The 17,551-nt window shown below is 41.1% G+C and overlaps 1 protein-coding gene across 1 annotated transcript; it reads right to left on the bottom strand.

Moving 5' to 3' along the window:
* LOC110394547 lies at positions 173-17,545 on the bottom strand. Its single transcript, XM_021388458.1, has 4 exons — positions 17,442-17,545; positions 13,195-13,733; positions 11,914-11,980; positions 173-6,706 (listed from the first exon to the last, which is right to left on the bottom strand). The coding sequence occupies exons 2-4, from the start codon at positions 13,654-13,656 to the stop codon at positions 5,187-5,189; spliced, it is 2,049 nt and encodes a 682-aa protein (XP_021244133.1). The 5' UTR covers positions 13,657-13,733; positions 17,442-17,545; the 3' UTR covers positions 173-5,186.

Genomic DNA, 17,551 nt, shown 5'->3' with positions numbered 1-17,551 from the left:
AAAACCAACAAATGTACTTCTCCTTCAACAAACAGAATATTTTACAATATATACATCTTTTTACTTTTTTTGGCCTTCTAAGTAGAGCGAGTGCAAAGCATCTCCAGCTCTTTACTCAAGACACCTGTATTTAATCTATGAATAGTCTCAGAATTCTTTTATTCTCAGCAAGAGAAGGCTGCGGTCATGCAACTCAGATGTGAAAACCAGTCTAAATCACACACTGGGTAACATTTGCATTGAAAGCCCATATCTATCATATGGACTCCTGAACCAACTCAATCTATGATTCAAAACAATGAAACAGCTCAGGAAAATCTGTGACAAGAACATTCTGTTGATATCCCACATGTACAGAAGTCCTGAAGATACTTAGTATGTCTGCATTATTGGCTGCAGTATAACAGACAAATACTCAAAGGAGACTTAAACGAGCAACATTAGGTACCGTTAGCAGTCGAGTGATAATAATGTGAAGCTCAGAGAAAGCTCGTTTATCTAATGAGAAGTGGTTCCCATTACAAACATACTTAGAAGGTAATGATGAGCTTTCATGCCAAAACCCACAAATATTTCCAGAGGTTTCATAGTACAAGTTGTGTAATTACCCAATTACACTACTTAATGTGCCAGCTCAGCAAAACACATGAGCATATTCAGCATACTCTGATGTTACTGAGGTTTACAGAAGTTTGTAGGTGGCAAGTCCTTTGTCAGAGAGACAGACATGAAGTCACGTGTGATTGAGTCTGTTTTCAGATGAACACATTTTCAATTACAACTGGTTGAGAAAGCAAGTATTTCTTTCAGACTGTTCTAAAGAAATCCAGTTTGAAGTCTTCTGCATTCAGTCAACTAGAGTTTGTTTCTTCATTCTCCCATTTTTCTTGCCTTCTACCTCCATTTCCCTCCACCTTCACTTTCTTGTTTAACGTCACTTCAACAAGCCCAGGTCACTAGCTCAGTAACATCGGAAAACTGTCTCAGAAAGAGGCAGTGGTAAAAACTGCAATGGAATCAATAATGCCTTTTTGTCTTATTTATTTCAGCAAAGTTCTCTTAAAACATATTACAATATAATACAGAAGTTAAGTGTCTAAACAGTATTTTTAACACAAGGTAATATTTCAAAGTAGGAAATTTTATTAAAAAGCACCACTTGAAACTAGTGTCATTTTCACAGTGTACTGCAATCTGCACAGACCACAGAACAAAGGGAATAATCCAAAATATTAAATTAAAATAGTCGACATATTCTACCCAGTTTTGACTTCAGAAAGCACAGAAGTGTATAGGTAATAAAATATATTCAGGTAAGCTCTCTCAAATTGCAAAATGTTTGATATTAAATGATGCAGGTTTTTGTAAAGCTTATCCTTTTTCCTCTCATGTGAGCAGCACTACACAACCTGTACTATTTTCCTCCTGTAATGGTCACATTTTCCACAATATGTTTCCCATTATCTGCATAACATAAGTGAAATGTCCACCTTTCTATGAAGGCTGCTTCGAAAGTAATGCCTCCTATTTCATTATATTGGCCCACGGTGTCAGAGGCAGATGTTGGTGGTATGGCAGTAGAAGCTGAACCTTCCCACCAACATTCCATTATTTTTTGCCATGTGACAGACAGCAGTAGAGGGGCAGTCCGACAGAATGGTGTCTGACATGGAAGTGCAGATGAAGCAAAGGTGAGTCACTGAATTCCTCCATGTGGAACAAACGGCACCCACTGACATTCACTGACTCTTGCTGAACACTTATGGAGCCCAAGCAGTGGGTGTGAGCACAGTGAGGCAGTGGGTGGTGCATTTCAGCAGTGGTGACAGTAGGTCACCTTCAGTGATGCATATTTTGACAAGCGCGGCATGCAGGCTCTTGTTCATCACTGGCAAAAACACACAGCTAATAGTGGTGACAGCGTTGAAAGATATGTGTTCTTTAGCTTAGAATTTGCTCTATCAAATAGCGTTATTGTCCTCTTTGTATCTGTTGTAGTTTCCATGGAAATAAATAGGAAGCATTACTTTTGGAGTGACCTACATAGATGTATTAACTTCAACTTTCTGTGCAGATTTTGCTAGCCTCTGTACTTGCACTTACTCTACAAGACCTTACTTATGAGTATCCCTATTAGAAACACCCACTAGAAGCAAGGGTTGGAGACACTGTCTCCCAAGTTTTTAAGAGTACTCATGAATGTGGTATCAAAAGATGCAAAAGAAAAAAAAAAATAAATGAATTCTGTACTTTACAGCACTGTATTATGCTACTAAAAGAAAGAAACCATATGAAAACTTGAAATAAGAAGTTCCTAAGTTGTAAATATAATTGATAGGGTATATCTGTCAAGAATAAAGCATGCAATTAATTACAGCAAATGGGATAAGTGCCATAAAATTAGCGTTCATCATACATTGTCTGATTGCTTTTGAACTTCATCTTATGTAGGACTGTAGTGCACCACTTAATGTTGCACGGAATGAGGTAATATATATCATTTTCATAGAGGCAAAGGCTATATACTATGCTGTTATTTAGACTACCATAAATCCACTCTGACTCCAACACACTTACTCCAAATTCATGTTACAGTAAGTAAGTTGCCTGAGCTCTTAATTTAGGCTGTTTTTTTTTTATAGAAAGAGATGAAAACAGGCTCAAACAACGAGTCCTTCTTGACTGAAATAAGGCTGAGCTTGCTGCAAGTTCCAGTTAATAGTTTGTATTTAGAAGAATTTTTTTTTCATCATGTGAGTAATTTATCACAGATGACAATAGCAAAATTATATGAAATGCATTACCATTACCAGATGGGTGCAAAATACTGCATTTCTGCCCTGTGCACCTAAAAATCTACTCTTAATTTGAGGGCAATTATGAGCACTCCCCCAAGAATCTTCAGAAAAGATGTACTGTATTTAAGAATTCACACTCTGAAATCTCCCTCAGCTGTAACAATGCCCATTTGCAGCTCCCTGGTAGTTTCTGCATCCTTTAATAACGGCACATTTAAATGGAAGTGCCATGACCATGTGCACAACACAGGGTTTGAGCATCAGTCTTCTCCATATTCAAGCAATTCCACTGGTATTACAAACTCACTCAAGTAAAATATACATATACAAATCATGCTGTTAGATGTGCTATATGCTATATAAAGGCAAATGCTTATTATATTCAAGTAACATCTGCACTTTGCTGAGGATGTATTAGATTACATCCTACATTAGATTCTGATTATCTGCTACACAGGTTTAAATCCAGAATGACTCTTAAGCTATCATTTTAATGGGGGTGACAGCCTTTAAAACAACTGCATACGGCAAAGCAGCCAAGAAAAATAAGGGGTTATGTCTGTGAGAAAATTATTTGCTTGACTTTTTGTCAAATAAAAACGTAAGCATATTATTTCAAGCCTTCTCCAACACTGACTTCCCTGCAGTTTCACTGCAGAAATACCCAGGTCTGCTCTCTGCAAAGCTTCTCTTGCAGCACAGACATCCTGATACAGCAGTGAGCTCCCTGCTTCTGAGAGGAAGGCCTTTGACCCCCTTCTTGCAAACCCACCTCTTTGTAGAGGTGAGTTTATCAGAGAAGGTATGACACCAGGACTGAACTTACTGTGGTTGTGTTGGCCTCAACACAACATCCAATGAGGTATATTGCATCAGGTTGCTCAGACTTAAGAGCTGAAACAAGGAAAACCAGTTTTCCATTTGGTACAGGAGAACAATCTGTCCAAAGCCTGCATATCTCTGAGTATAAACCTGAAGAAAAAAGGATGAGGGAAAGGCAGCCCCAAGTGGTAATGACAGGATTAAAAAATTACAAGTAAAAATGGAAACACTGGATAGAAGTCTTGCATATGGGTTCGTACTTTTACAGGAAATTTGCAACAAACTCTAGAACAAGTGAAGAGCACGGGAAGTGCGTGCATTTTAGATACACGTGCTCAGGCAGAAACCCACAATAAAGTTAGAGCATGCATTGCAGTCTCACTTTCAAATAGGTTGAGGGTAGGCAGCCTGCAAGTGTCTAATTAATGTTCCTCTTACAAATCTGACAGACGTACACACCTGTTCTTTAGTAGGACTGATGAAGGATGGCTGGAAGGAGTTGAGCTACACGGCAGAGCATGCTGTTTGCTCCTAACAAAATAAGAACAGAGTGAAGCAGCAGTGATGCTTCAGGAGAAGAAAGGAGAGAAATGCAGATCAGAAAGAGCAGTTTGACAGAAGAGTTGGAAGAAGACAATAATCAGCTTAATTGAATACATCATTTCATTTTAGAATTGAGTGATTTAACAAAAAAGAACTTCTAAAATTAAGCACCAGTTCAGCAAAATAAGCATGCTTGTGAATGGTGTCCCTTTTTGGTCGGAAAAAATAATTCAGAATTGGTAAGAAACTGAATGAAAGTCTGTTTCATTTTAAAGTCTAACTTTCAAGACATTTTTCTAATACTTTCTTCCTTCTCATCATGCAACCTTTCACTGGCTACAACTTAAAATGGGAACAAGTCTTTCCAAATTACTTAAAAGCAGATTATTTCAAAATTAAATTAGAATGATCGTTAGTTACAGTGTTCATGATGAGAACAATGATTATATTTTGTAAAAACAATGTTCTATTCTTGACCCGAGTCCATTTTTAGAATACTGTGCAAGTATAGTTCAATGCTACCGTATTATCATTTCTACTTTGAGGCACGCTTAAGGCACTTAAGGATCAAGCACAACGTTTTATAAGATGTAAACAAATTCGCCTCCAAGTGCATTTAGTCTTGTCGGCAGAAGAAAGTGAAAGCAGCCTTCCATTACTTGGCTGTGCTGCTTTCAGTTCCATCACCAAAAGGTATTTACTCTCGCCTGCAATTTTCGGTGGTCCAGAAATAATTGATTTTAAGAGACTGCTTTGTAAAAAATAGTTTTGAGTTGAATTCATAGTCACCTTGCCTGAAGATGTTCACAGAAGTACTATCTTGGAACTCTGAAAGCTCTCTTTTCTTTAAATACTGGTCACTTAATTAAGATTAAATTTAAATATTCCTAAATTTGAGAGCACTTCAGCGGGACAATATTTTCACGCTGACACACTGTAAGGTGGCAAATATAGAAAAAGAATCAGAGTAGAATCCAAATCCAATTTAAACCCCAGTTCTGTCCTGTCTTCACTGTACAGAAATTAAGATGAAATCCATAAGATAGATATACTGGTTCCATGTTCATGAGTGATCTGATTGATCCTTCCACGTACACAGTCAAGAGAAACTGATATCAGCGTTCCATTATGTACTTCAAAAGATGCACGGAGAGTCACACTGGTCCATATGCTTCCCTCTGGCATCTGCCCTCCAATCTGCTGAGCAATTGCTGTGGGCTGCATGTGGTCCATGGTCAACCGGTTGAGAGTCACTTTAAGCACACTGCATGAATGGATTAGCTTTAAGTTGAAAGCAAGATTGGCAACTCCCTTTTCTGTGAAAATGAAGTACTTCTGAGCAAGCTGTCCAGAAGAAACCAGCTGTATCTGTTTCTCATTGGATGATATCTGGGTGAAATCCAGTAATTTGTTTCTCACAGCTCCAGTAGGCAGGCCTGTAACAGAAACTGTGGCTGATATGGCACTAGAAACTGCTGAAGGTATCCAGATGAGGCTAAACATACTTATCCCAGAACTATCTCCAAAATATCGAACATTACATTGTGCAGGAGAGAGAATCTCAAAGCTAATCAGATCTCCAGCAGCAACTTTTGTGGCCCCAGAAGCAGATATTGATGTGTCTCTGTAATTTACCCCAGATTTAAATACATTCATTAATTCTCTGTTGGTACCATTCCTATTTATGTAAGAAATTAAAGAGAAACCCTCCCGGACACAAGTGTGACCCATGGAATACAAAGCTTGGTGCAACACAAATTTGACAACACCTGTTTCAGTGAATTTTATAGCTCTGCCATCATGAGATAAACTTAGCATGTAAGGGTCGGAAACAGAAACTATTTTAAATGTAGGTCGATAGTTGGTTTGGTAATGTATTGCTGTTGACATGTGTGCACTGATTGCCACAGCACCCGTGTCATGAGACAACCAAAACAAACTTAGTGGACTATTAAGATCATAAATATGTAAGTCTTTACTTCGATTGCAGAATTGGTTTGGGCTCCTCAGAAACACAGAAAGAGTTTGGCTGGGCTCCACCTCAGCAGCACTGCTTAAACTGGTGCTCTGGAAATATTTTCCTTCTGGCTGTTCAATGCGAACACCACTCAGTTCATAGCCTTCCTCACTGCCATTTAGCTTTAAGGAAAGTTGCAAAAAATTCCTGCAGTTGTGTTTTACTGCAAAATTTAGGTCAGTCCACAACAGACCATGCTGCCTGAATATCAGGCTGTGATCTTCAATGGACAGGATGTCACAGTGAAGCTTTTCCCTTATCTTTAAGTTCAAGCCAGAGTAGACCTGAGAGATGCCAGATTTCACAGATGGTAAAATGATGTTTGCAGCCCAAGATTCTGATAGCTTGCTTTCACTGGTTGCTGAACAAACCGTGTCACTGACAGTGGAACAAGGCATGGCCACCATTCCATCCTCACATTTCAAACACGCCTGGCATTCTTGCATTTCCTTATTAAAGAAATACTCATCTCCACACAGTCCCAGAGCTGCATCTTTCTCAGCAATTCCAAGGCATCGGAAGCCACCTGTTCACAGAAATAGGGTGATTTTATTGTTAAACCTTTAAAACACTGAATATAAGAACTCTACAGATCTACATATCAAGTATGTTTGATAATATATCTAATGATGAGAGAAAACAGAAGACAACCCTGATGAAATTGAAGATAACCGGGAAGAAATTCTTTACTCAGAGAGCGGTGAGGTACTGGCTGCCCAGAGAAGCTGTCGATGCTCCATTCCTGGTGGTGTTCAAAGCCAGGTTGGATGGGGCCCCGGGCAGCCTGATCTGGTGGAAGGTATCCCTGCTTGGGGCAAGGGATTGGAACTCAATGATTTTTAAGGTCTCTTCCAACTTAAACCATTCTATGCTTCTATGTTAGATCACTTTGCACTACTTGCTAGCAAACAGAGGAAACACCACGGGGAACTCACCTTGTCTAAGCTGAATTCAGTGGTGTAGAGTGGGAGGTGAAAGGAGACAGAAGGGGCTGCACAGGGGAAATTCTAACCAAAATCTGTAACGGGTCAGATACGATGTTGCTCCAACTTTTTCTTAAATAAAAGGCATAGAACTGAGCAGTGAAGATATTCTCAAATAAGGTAGAATTCCTCTACATAAGAAATGTTCACTTCTGCCCAAGCATGTTATGGGCAGCTCTGCTGTAGCTGTGATTGCTAAAGCAGTGCTTTCCAGTCTACGGGACATGGACCTCAGGCATTCTGTGTACTGTTTTTTTTTTAAAGATCTTGCAAGAGACAAGTAGGAAAAGCAAACATACAGCTTACAATCATTATGCAGAATTCATAATGAAAGGCAAGAAACCACTGCTGTGAGACACAGGACAGCAGTGGTCTTGATAGCCTAAAGTAATCAGATGAACAAAACACGGCTGCAAACAGCACAGAAAATATCTAGAGGTGCCATTTGGAGTTACTTAATTTGAAAGAAGGTAATTTTGTGCTGTTAGATGGCACATCGTGACCTCAGTGGATCAAAGAAAGCACACTCAAAGAGCAGGTTTTAAAAACAGCCTGTAATTTTCTATGTCAGTTTTCCAAGAGCACTGCCATCTGCTGTTGCCTCCAGCTGGAGCAGCTGGTGCCCAGCACCTTTGTGCACAGAGCCCTCAGGATCTAAATCAACACACTTAATTTGAGGCAACCAAAAGAACAACCACTTGCAGTTTGTGCCTCAGAGCTTAAGCGCCAATGCACTCATTTCTGCTTTTTGGCCACACATAATCAAACCCAATAATCACCATTCTTATAGCTCTCCTTAAGTATTCTTTACTATCTACTGTGTCATTTTATTCACAAGTGTTTCTTAGATGCATACATTTGTTTCACTCCTCAGCTGGAAAGTTGCTGTAACTGGGCACAGATTTGCTCCAAGACTGGGACTACAAGCATTTGACATGGACCCCGGAAAGCCAATTTTCTCCATTGCTCAACCAAGGACAGTGCTGGCCACACAGACTACCAATGCAGGCAGAAAAGTATGCTCACGTACTGAGAACTGCATGACAGAATGGTACATGTGCACCTGGCACATGAGGGAAGTCAGAACATTGGCTAAAATTAATTTCTGACACAACATTATCCATCTGAGACCACCATTAATTTATACAGGCTTCATATATTCACCCTCATACCTCTTTTCATGTTTCATTCACTTAATGATTCTTCACTAACAGTGATATGTAGGACCGTATAATTTATAATGTGAGAACATTCCTTTAGAGACCATGTATGGCTTCCTCAAAAAAGCTTGGCGTGGAAAAGTAATATTTTTCCATTTGAAAAAAGTCAAATGAAACTTAACATTTTATTCCCCCTAAAGGCATCTGGCTTTTTTTACAAGAAGCAAAAGCGAAATGAATAAGATCACATTTTTTCAACTACAAATATTCTATAGGTAATACAGAAGAACATCCCTGACAAGCTTTCCTTTTGAAAACAGATCATTTTTCACCATAGAATAATAGCTGGCGTGACACTACTTACCCAGTTCTACTTCACAAATCAACAGCTCCCACATCACTGAAACGTGCAGGATGAGCTGCTACTGAATACACAAATACAACTGTTTCATATAGCAGAGACGATCTGCAGAAGTGCCTAGACATACTTTTTATGCTATTTGCCTCTTTAGCACATTTTTATTTATATTTAAATTTTTTTATAAATATCAAACTTTACAAACAGATGTGGTGACTACTCCTACCATTATGCTGTCTAGTTTTTAATCAGTTCTACCTGCAGCAGGCGTTCCCCCTTCATGTACTTGAAATAGGTGACTTCAAAGCAGCACACGCATTGCTTCCTACTGCGGACACAGCAGCAATAGCAGCATCCTAACCTCTGCCAGACCTGAAGAGGTCAAGGAGCAAATGACAGCCAAACATCAGAAGGTCAGCAGAGCAGCATGCTGTGACTGCTTCCTATTTCTCTCTACCACCTTTCTGACAATCTCTCCCACCTCTTCCTGGCCCCTGTTCTGGACGCTGCTGCACCTGATTTTATTGTGAGCAGCCCAGCTGTATTACAGCAGTTTTTGTGAATCCACAGACATGAGGTTGTCCCAGTTTTGTGTCCCCACATACAGCCAGGCTGAGACTGTATGCCTGGTAGACATATGCACAGAACACAGCCAGCCTCGTGGACGAACACTGACAGAAAACCTTAACAAGCACATGCAATACTCACACAAACATGTATAGCACAAATGGCTCAGGCCTGTTCTCTCTAGCTGCATGGCACTGAAGACCACTGACAGAATATGCACACACCATAAGGGACTCTCCAGTCCTAGACTGTCTGGTCTCCTTCAGTCACTGGCATCTGAAGATACAAGCTCCCCAGAGTATGAGGTCTGGGTACGGTTGACGGTACATAGACCTCTTACCCTACTCGCCAGTTAGTCCAGTCTGAATTTCCTCCACACTTTCCTCTAAACACTTATAATAATTTCTGTGTATTTCCATACCCATCTAAAACACTCCAAAATAGATCTCATGCAATCCCCAAATCCTCTCCCCACTGCATCCCACAGTAAGTCCTATAGTAACTCCCCTTTTGTTCGCAGTGTCCTGGAAAGAGTGCTTTTGGTCAACTCCACAAGGACAGCGGTCTGACTGCTCTCCTGGGATTGTCTGAGGAGAAAACCATGCACTTTGGTAGCTCCTTGGTGACAAACCTTTACTCAAATAACCTAACAACTCTCATCCCAGATAAAAGCAAGGAAAGGCAGCAATGGAAAGAGGTATGATACACAGAAAAGTAGAAGGGTGAAGAAAAAGAGGCTCCTAGTTGCATGTTTATTTATTGCTATGTGCTCCCTTCCCTCTGTTAAGGGAACATGAGTTGCTACAGATCCAACAAACTTTGCGTGCAGCTCAAGAAACCACATACAACATCTGGAACTCATCACATCCCCACCTACCCTACATTACCCAAAACAAACATCCAGTTTCAGATGCCCTTTTGATAAGTTAATTGCACTTGTACAAGATAATGAGCTATCATCAACAGACAAGCTCAAAGTAGCAATCTTATCAAACAAAAAATATGAAAAGTGCTCCCTCTTCCATGACAGATGGGGAGAATGTTGACAGAACACTGATTCCTGGTCCAGGTGATAGGAGATATATTGTCCTCACATCTTTATAAGCCACCATTAGAAATGGGAATAGAGGAATCAGGGGAAGCCTTTCCCTCTCAAGCACATTGCTGCTGACTGCAGTCTGACACACCACCATTACCCAGCTGTTTCACAGAAGTAATTTGTCCTTATTTATTTTCCTCCAGCAGAAGAAAAAACCTACCCTTGGTCTGGGTCATCCCACACAGCCCTCTGGATAAATTCCTTACAGCCTTCCCTCTCCCAAGCCACACACTAGAACACTACCAAATGACTCTCACATTGGTGATTCTCCTTTCCTCAAGCTGGAGCCCTGTGGGCTTCCTTCCACAAAACCACCAACTTGACAGCACCAGTCCCAGCCTCCTACTAATGAAGAGATAAATCCTTATAATCCTTATACCATCCTGATGCTTCAGTTCAAATATTGTGCCCGAAGCTGTCCTGCATCTAGCTGCTCACCACGAAGGCGGGCTACAAAGAAGTATTCTGCCTCTTCTTGAGACTGATGGTACCTCTGCTACAGCATTTGCCAGGCAAGGCAGCACTGGGTCCTCTCTTCAGTTATTTCCAGTTTTCTGTGGTGTTTGTAGTAACACCAGCTAGCCTACCTAAATTCCTGCCAAAATGAAGCAAGGACAATGCATGGAAGCCCAAGTTCTCTTTTAATCCTTTCCTAGGACCAATTCCCTCCCACTTTTTTCTTCACCAGTTCAAAATCACTCAAAGAGTTGAAATGCACCTTTGTCCCTCAGAAAGGTCACCCTCTTTTTATGAGTACGTCTAGAGGATGAAAAGCATATCAGCTGATGAAGTCTTCCCTTGGTTATTTTACTGGGTGTACTTTGGTAGAAGTTGTGATTGGTGAAGTGCTCTATTTGATCAAAGTTTCTTTCAAGTTTTTTTGGACGACCAGAAATTAGACTAGTAGAAGGAAACCTAGTACCTGGATACATTTTTACTCGGTACATCTATTAATTTTACTCTTTTCTGTGTCTGACTGCCATAAGAAGTAATGAAGGTTAAGTCTGAAGTTTACAATTCCACTCAAATCCAATCTTCGATGACTGAAATTTCCTCCACACTCACAAATGATGAAAACTGTTGATCATTCCTCAATATTTGACAATATTATTGCTTAAAGAAGAATAAGATTGATGAAGAAAGGCCCTATAAGAACCTTCATTAGATCAGCTCAAATATCTACCTCAGTGCAGCTGAAGGAAAATGACAACTATTTTTCTGCATTAGGAATAGAATCTTGGATTTTCACCTCATTTGCACCAGCATAAACATGAACACAATCAAGTCATAAGTGAAAATTAATACCAAAGATATAAAAACCCAAGAAAATAAGGTAAAATGGACCCTCCAAAGGTCCTAGTGGATATTTTGCTCAAAATAGCCTATTGTCTGTCCACAACAACTCCTATCACCCCAGAGCTGACTGTTTCTCAACCCCTTTCATTCCACCAAGCTGAGCATACTACTACTCACAAACATACAGGCCTGAGTCTTTATCTATCCCTCTGGCCTGTTCCTGAGGATCTAATTATCTTCATTCTTTAATTATCAGAGAATATAACTTACCTGGAGTATTCAGGCATTTTATTCTCTCACCACAAATGCTTGGAGATTCAGTGCATTCATCTCTGTCCTGTAAATCACAAGAATACTGAAACATTTTAATGCATTAACTTCAGTTTGAAACAGGCACTTCAGGCTGTCACACCCAGGCATATGCAGGCAGGAAGGGGGGGCTGATCTCACAGACGTGTTGGAGCAAGACAACTCACTTTGGATTTGTTTTATCGAGGTATCCAAACAGACCGTGTTGTGTGATTTCCAGTTTGCAGATCACGAGCTAAATGGATTGGTTCTACAACTAACACTTTATACATTACAATATCTGTAAGACAGTACCACATCCCTTAGAGAGATGCATCATTAAACTGGTCTTGAGAACACTGTAACCACCGAAATAGCATTAGGAAAGGCTCTTAAAGACATCTAGTCTGGGAGGAAGGTGCTAACTGAAAAAACATCCAAGGAAGGGAAATGATAAATTAACTTTCTCTCTCAACAGGATCTACTCTCACCATCCAGTAGGTAGAGCAGAAAGAACAAAAGGCTAAATTTGCCTTGAAATGCTCACATTAAAGAAAATTAGACCAGCAGAGGGAAGGGGACAGCCTCTTTCAGGTTCTTCTCAGTGATGCGAGCACAGATCACTAGCTGTCCAGGCTCATGAGAAGCTAAGAACTGGAGGCAACATTTGGCAAAGAAGTCACTGTTTTAAGTATCCCCACATGACTTAGGATTTTTAAATGGAAGTGACCACAAAAGCATCTTGTTTTGCTTACATGCCAGTTTTGTATAGTAAAATGTATTTAATAATAATAAATATGAATGTTAAACATTTTATATGTTTATAAGCTGTGTTTAAGGTAGAATTAGATTTTACATTTGTTTTAACTGATAACTTTTGTTTCCAGTTTATAAACAAATGCATGAACTTTAGTTTTACTTAATAAAGCTTTCCTCTACTTTTCCAATGTGTCTAGCAATTCGTGTAGACTGTCCTGGCATTAAATAAACAAACTTATCAAGCCTAAGTGTGTTTTAGAGTATATTTGCCTACCAGGACGAGCAGAATCAATGTCCTGGCAGCTGCTAGACTTGGGAAAGCTTTACATCCAGCACATGCAAATCAGTGCCCCATTTACAGCACTACATGGCAATGAGAAAACACACAGAAAACTTCAGGCAAAATAACTAGCCATATGTGTAGTTATTTGTAGAATGTCATCCTGGTATGTCCAATACAGCACTTCATGAACAGTAACCAAAAGATACAAAATTATATTTCACCTGGCAAATCCGATCAGAGTTTGCAGAACAATCAGCCATTTGGAAAAAACCGGCAGGACACAATGTGCATTTTTCACATTGTGAAGGTGTCTTTTGGAAATTGCAAAATTCATCACTTTCACAAAGACCACAGTCCAGCAAAGACTCCCCGACATTAATCACTTTTGCATCCACTTCTACTTTATGCACAGAGTATGACTTCTGGAGATGATTCCTGACCTGGTTCTGAAGTCCTTGAAGATGACTTTCAAAATAATTTTGAATATCTTCTTGCAAACTCTGAAATGACATTTGTTTCACTGTGTCAAAAAGCATGCCATACTGCACTTTGATCAGATCCATTTGCTCATACATTTTTCTTTGCTGTTCAAGAATCTCCCGTTGCTGGCTAACCAATATATGTTGCTGTTCAGCAAGTTTTTGCTGCAAATCTGCAATGATCTGCTGTTGGCTTTTTAGCATTTCAGTAAATTTTTCATGACCTTTTGCAAGGTGAAGCTGTAGTATTAGGGCATCTTCAGATGGAACTTCATTTTCTCCTGAAATACAAACAACTGGTTATTTTCCAAGAAAAATAACTTTCCAAGTTGCTGTGTTATCTCTTCAAAGGCATTACAATTTTAATAAGTTAATGAAAAGACACAATAAATTCAACTCAGGATTTAAGACCAGTCCCTTTACTATCTTTGTAGCTCCTCTATGGGACTGCGAGCTCTTCTCTTTCATAAGCAACAACATTTATAGTAGGAGACACTAAAAAAGACATAATCAACTCCTGTGCTTCGGGTCATAAATTAATCATCACTGGGGGTCAATAACAGATGAATCATTTCTATGTATACATCAAATACAGTAAGGAACAAATGGTCAATTTTCACTGCAGAGGTGATAAAATTTCTTGAGAACACTGAGCTACTGAAGGTAGTAAAAATAAGGGTCAATTACAAAGAACTGGGAGTCTATAATACTAAGTGCCAGCAATAAAATGGGAAGAAGAAACTCAAAGGAGATAAAGGTGAAATTATGCACTCACTGAAAAAAGAAACAATTCTATGTCTTTTATTAAAAAAAAAAATGCTGTTTGCAGATGATTACCACCACTCAGGAACTGCCCTAAGCTAATGTAGTATACACCTAGACACAAACCTTGGCCCACGAAGCTATGTAATAATCAGTTCAGTACCCTACAGAGGTCAAAAATGCAAAGAAAATGCTAGGATTAATTAGGAGAGGTATACATAACAGAAGAAAATGTATCATTATTGGCATTATATTAACTAATACAGCACACACACAGTGTTTGGCTACCAAGATTTACAACAGACCTGTAGAGGTTCCATTTGTGCTTGAGGCTGGAAAAGTCATAAACAATTTCCTATTTGTAAGACTTGTGCTCTCAGAAAACTGGTTTACAACTGAGTACAGGCAGAAGAGCACAGATCTGTGCCAAGTACTTTGACTGTAGAAGTGACAACACAGTGCAAATGGACCACAGCACGTAACAAGAAGAAAAACAACTCTGAAACAAACAGAAAGTCAGTGAGGTAAAGGGCATGCAGAGGAGTCTGTCCAAAAGAAAACAACAGAAAAATGGCTCAGGTGGGAAAAATTAAGAATTTAATGGGAAGAGAAACACAGAGGAATATAAAATGACAAGACAATAGCAACAGGTCCTATGCATTCCTTCATTTGGGGTGCCAGTCCTTCATCTGGAATAAGGTGCAGTCAAGGAGCTGCTGAGAAACAGCAATCACCATCTTGGACAGGAATGGATTCATCTGACTGGAAAAGGGAGTACATGCAAGTCTGCACATCGGCTCTCAGACTCCTCTACCCCTGGGACTAGTCTCCTCTTCAGAAGAACAGAAGGAAAGGACAGTCTTCGTGATCCTTTCCTGGATTTGCCCCACCATGTTCATCACATGCTGTTTGAGTAGCTGCTCTCCCCAGACAGTGGTAAATGCATTAGATGCTTCAGTGTGTGATTATCACATTTCATTATTGTATTCCACAGGCCACGAGGAGTTTCTGTGCAGAACCACGCTTCAGCTGCAAATGAGAGTTGAAATAGCTATCCTCTGCACTGTTTCATGAAGCCTACTGATTCGTGTTCAAAAGGAAGGTTTCAGAGGTCTCAGGCATATGCAGTGAATGTTAGAGGTTGCTGGCAGAGTAGAATAACTAGATGCTTTCCTGTGCACTGACTTGAAGGAAACCAAAGCCTGTCAACATAGCTCATTTTGTTGTTTCTGATGCCAAGCACATGGGATTTCTGCTAAATGTTGATTAATCCAGCATGCTGTTCTTCCACTCCTCGTAAAGAAAGCTGTCTTGTGAAGGACTGGGCTCAGTGTTTAGAATGGGCAAAATGCTCTTTGCTCTACAGGTTCTTTGTCCAATCCAGACAGAATGAAGTGTTGTGCCTAGGTCACCACACAGCTGCTGCAGTGGTCTTGGCTGTGGGCTGGTGCCAAACTGTGTCACTCACAGGCTGCAAGGCAAAAGCAGTGAAAAGGAAAAATCTTTGTGGGTGCAGTTGTCCTCAAGTGAAAGCTGTCTCACACACACCAGTTTTATCACCGTGTGCTTCTGTGATGACACTGCCTTCAACAGTGTTAAGCAAGTTAGTGGGCAGCACTGTCCAGTTCTTCCCTTCAGCACACAGGATGCTCGTCTCTGCCACAGGTGAGAATGGCTGGGATCAGTGAGGTGTGTAAAGGAGAATGCACAAAACCCTGACAGCTGCTGCCCATGAAGTATCACCCATTCTCCATAGGTTGAAAGACTTTAAAGGCAACTTTTAACTACGGTCTCATTCTTCCAAGACTTCAACTGGCACCATGACTGCAAAGAGCATAAAGTTGAAAGACTTCACTGCATCTGTGTCAAGTCCCAAAAATCCCTAGCATCTTCACTGTTCCACCCCTTTGCTTTCCTCTCCCGTATTACACTTTCCTCTGTCCTGTGTCAGGAAGGAGTACCTAACCCTATGGCCGAGGAGATCATGGGTGCACAGAACTCACGATGGCAGCTGCAAGCACTGGTGGTGCTGGAGACTGATCGAGGTTCTCTAAAGACAGTCCTGGAACAAGAGGATGTCCATGAAGAGCAACCTTATTATTTGCCAGGACTTGTATTTCTTGGAAATATGGATGTAAGCACAAAGAAAAAGCAAATATCCTAGGTCCTTTTGCAAAAGGGAGGGATGGCAATTATGATAAAGGTACAAAGAAAATGCACAGAAGCAGTCGTCTCTGCTTGCTGCCCACCCTTGGTCACCGGGCACACAGAGGTTCTGCAGGACATCTGGGAGCAAAGACAAAGACACACATTGTCACAGTAACATGAAGCAGGGGAGGGGAGGAGGGGTTGGACCTCACCCAGGGGCTGGCATCACCAAATTGGCTGTTTTGGAAGAGGTGTCACTCCACTCAGTAGATGTCCGAAGTGAGGCTCTGTTCTCAGTTGTCTGCAGCAGTCACAGTGCTCGGATTGGCCACAAGGATGTGACAAAGTTTAAATATTCATCATGCTTTCCCTTAGCTTTGACCATCACTAGGAGTGAAATAAATCATTCTTCCTCATAAAGTTTCTCTCTCTCTTAGATAAGGCATTAGGCAAAAACCTGAATTGCTCTGTGTTCATTAAAGCTCTGCTGATGCTTTTAACGGTGGTAAATTCGCACATCCCTGGCAATCACACTGCATCTTTCGCTGACCCGTGGGTATAACCCTGGACACACCTGACTTTCTACAGAGAGGCTAAACTAACGGGGGCTGTACAATGCTCTGAATTCTGCACAAGAGGAGCTCTGCAATTTCATTGTTGTTTTCCACTGGCTATCACAGCATGACAACACAGCAGCAGCAGCAAGTTTCTCACCAATGGCACCGGCTCATTCACTCCAGGTGCAGAACGTACACATACAACTCTGAAGCCCCAGACAATGCTGCTATAAACCAAAAAAATCCAGACACAACAACTGTGAAGACAATCAGAGAACATACACTTGCTTTAAAACAGCACCGAGAAGGTCCCTCCTTTGCCACACTTCACCTGTTGCGGACCCGCTCCCTCCCTGTCGGTGCGCACCCACAGGTGTGCGCAGAGGTCATACGAACGGGCAGCGCCCCGTACTCAGCGCCACGGCTCTGCCTCCAAACCGCGCTGCGTGTCACGACACAGAGGGACAGAAACGGGACAGCCCCGGCGCCTCCCTCCCGGCCCGGCCCCCCGCCGCCCCGCACCTGGCTTCACGTCGCAGGTGAGCTGCACCCCCAGGGCGCCGCCGCCCAACTCGGGCCCGGCGTAGGCGAAGTCGTCTCCCGCGAACTGAGCGGCTCTGTCGGCGGCGCGC

The sequence above is a fragment of the Numida meleagris genome, chromosome 2 (assembly GCF_002078875.1).
Source record: "Numida meleagris isolate 19003 breed g44 Domestic line chromosome 2, NumMel1.0, whole genome shotgun sequence".
In the NCBI taxonomy this organism is placed as follows: domain Eukaryota; kingdom Metazoa; phylum Chordata; class Aves; order Galliformes; family Numididae; genus Numida; species Numida meleagris.
Note: the sequence above shows the minus strand (reverse complement) of the source record. Positions and strands in the feature narration are given on the sequence as shown.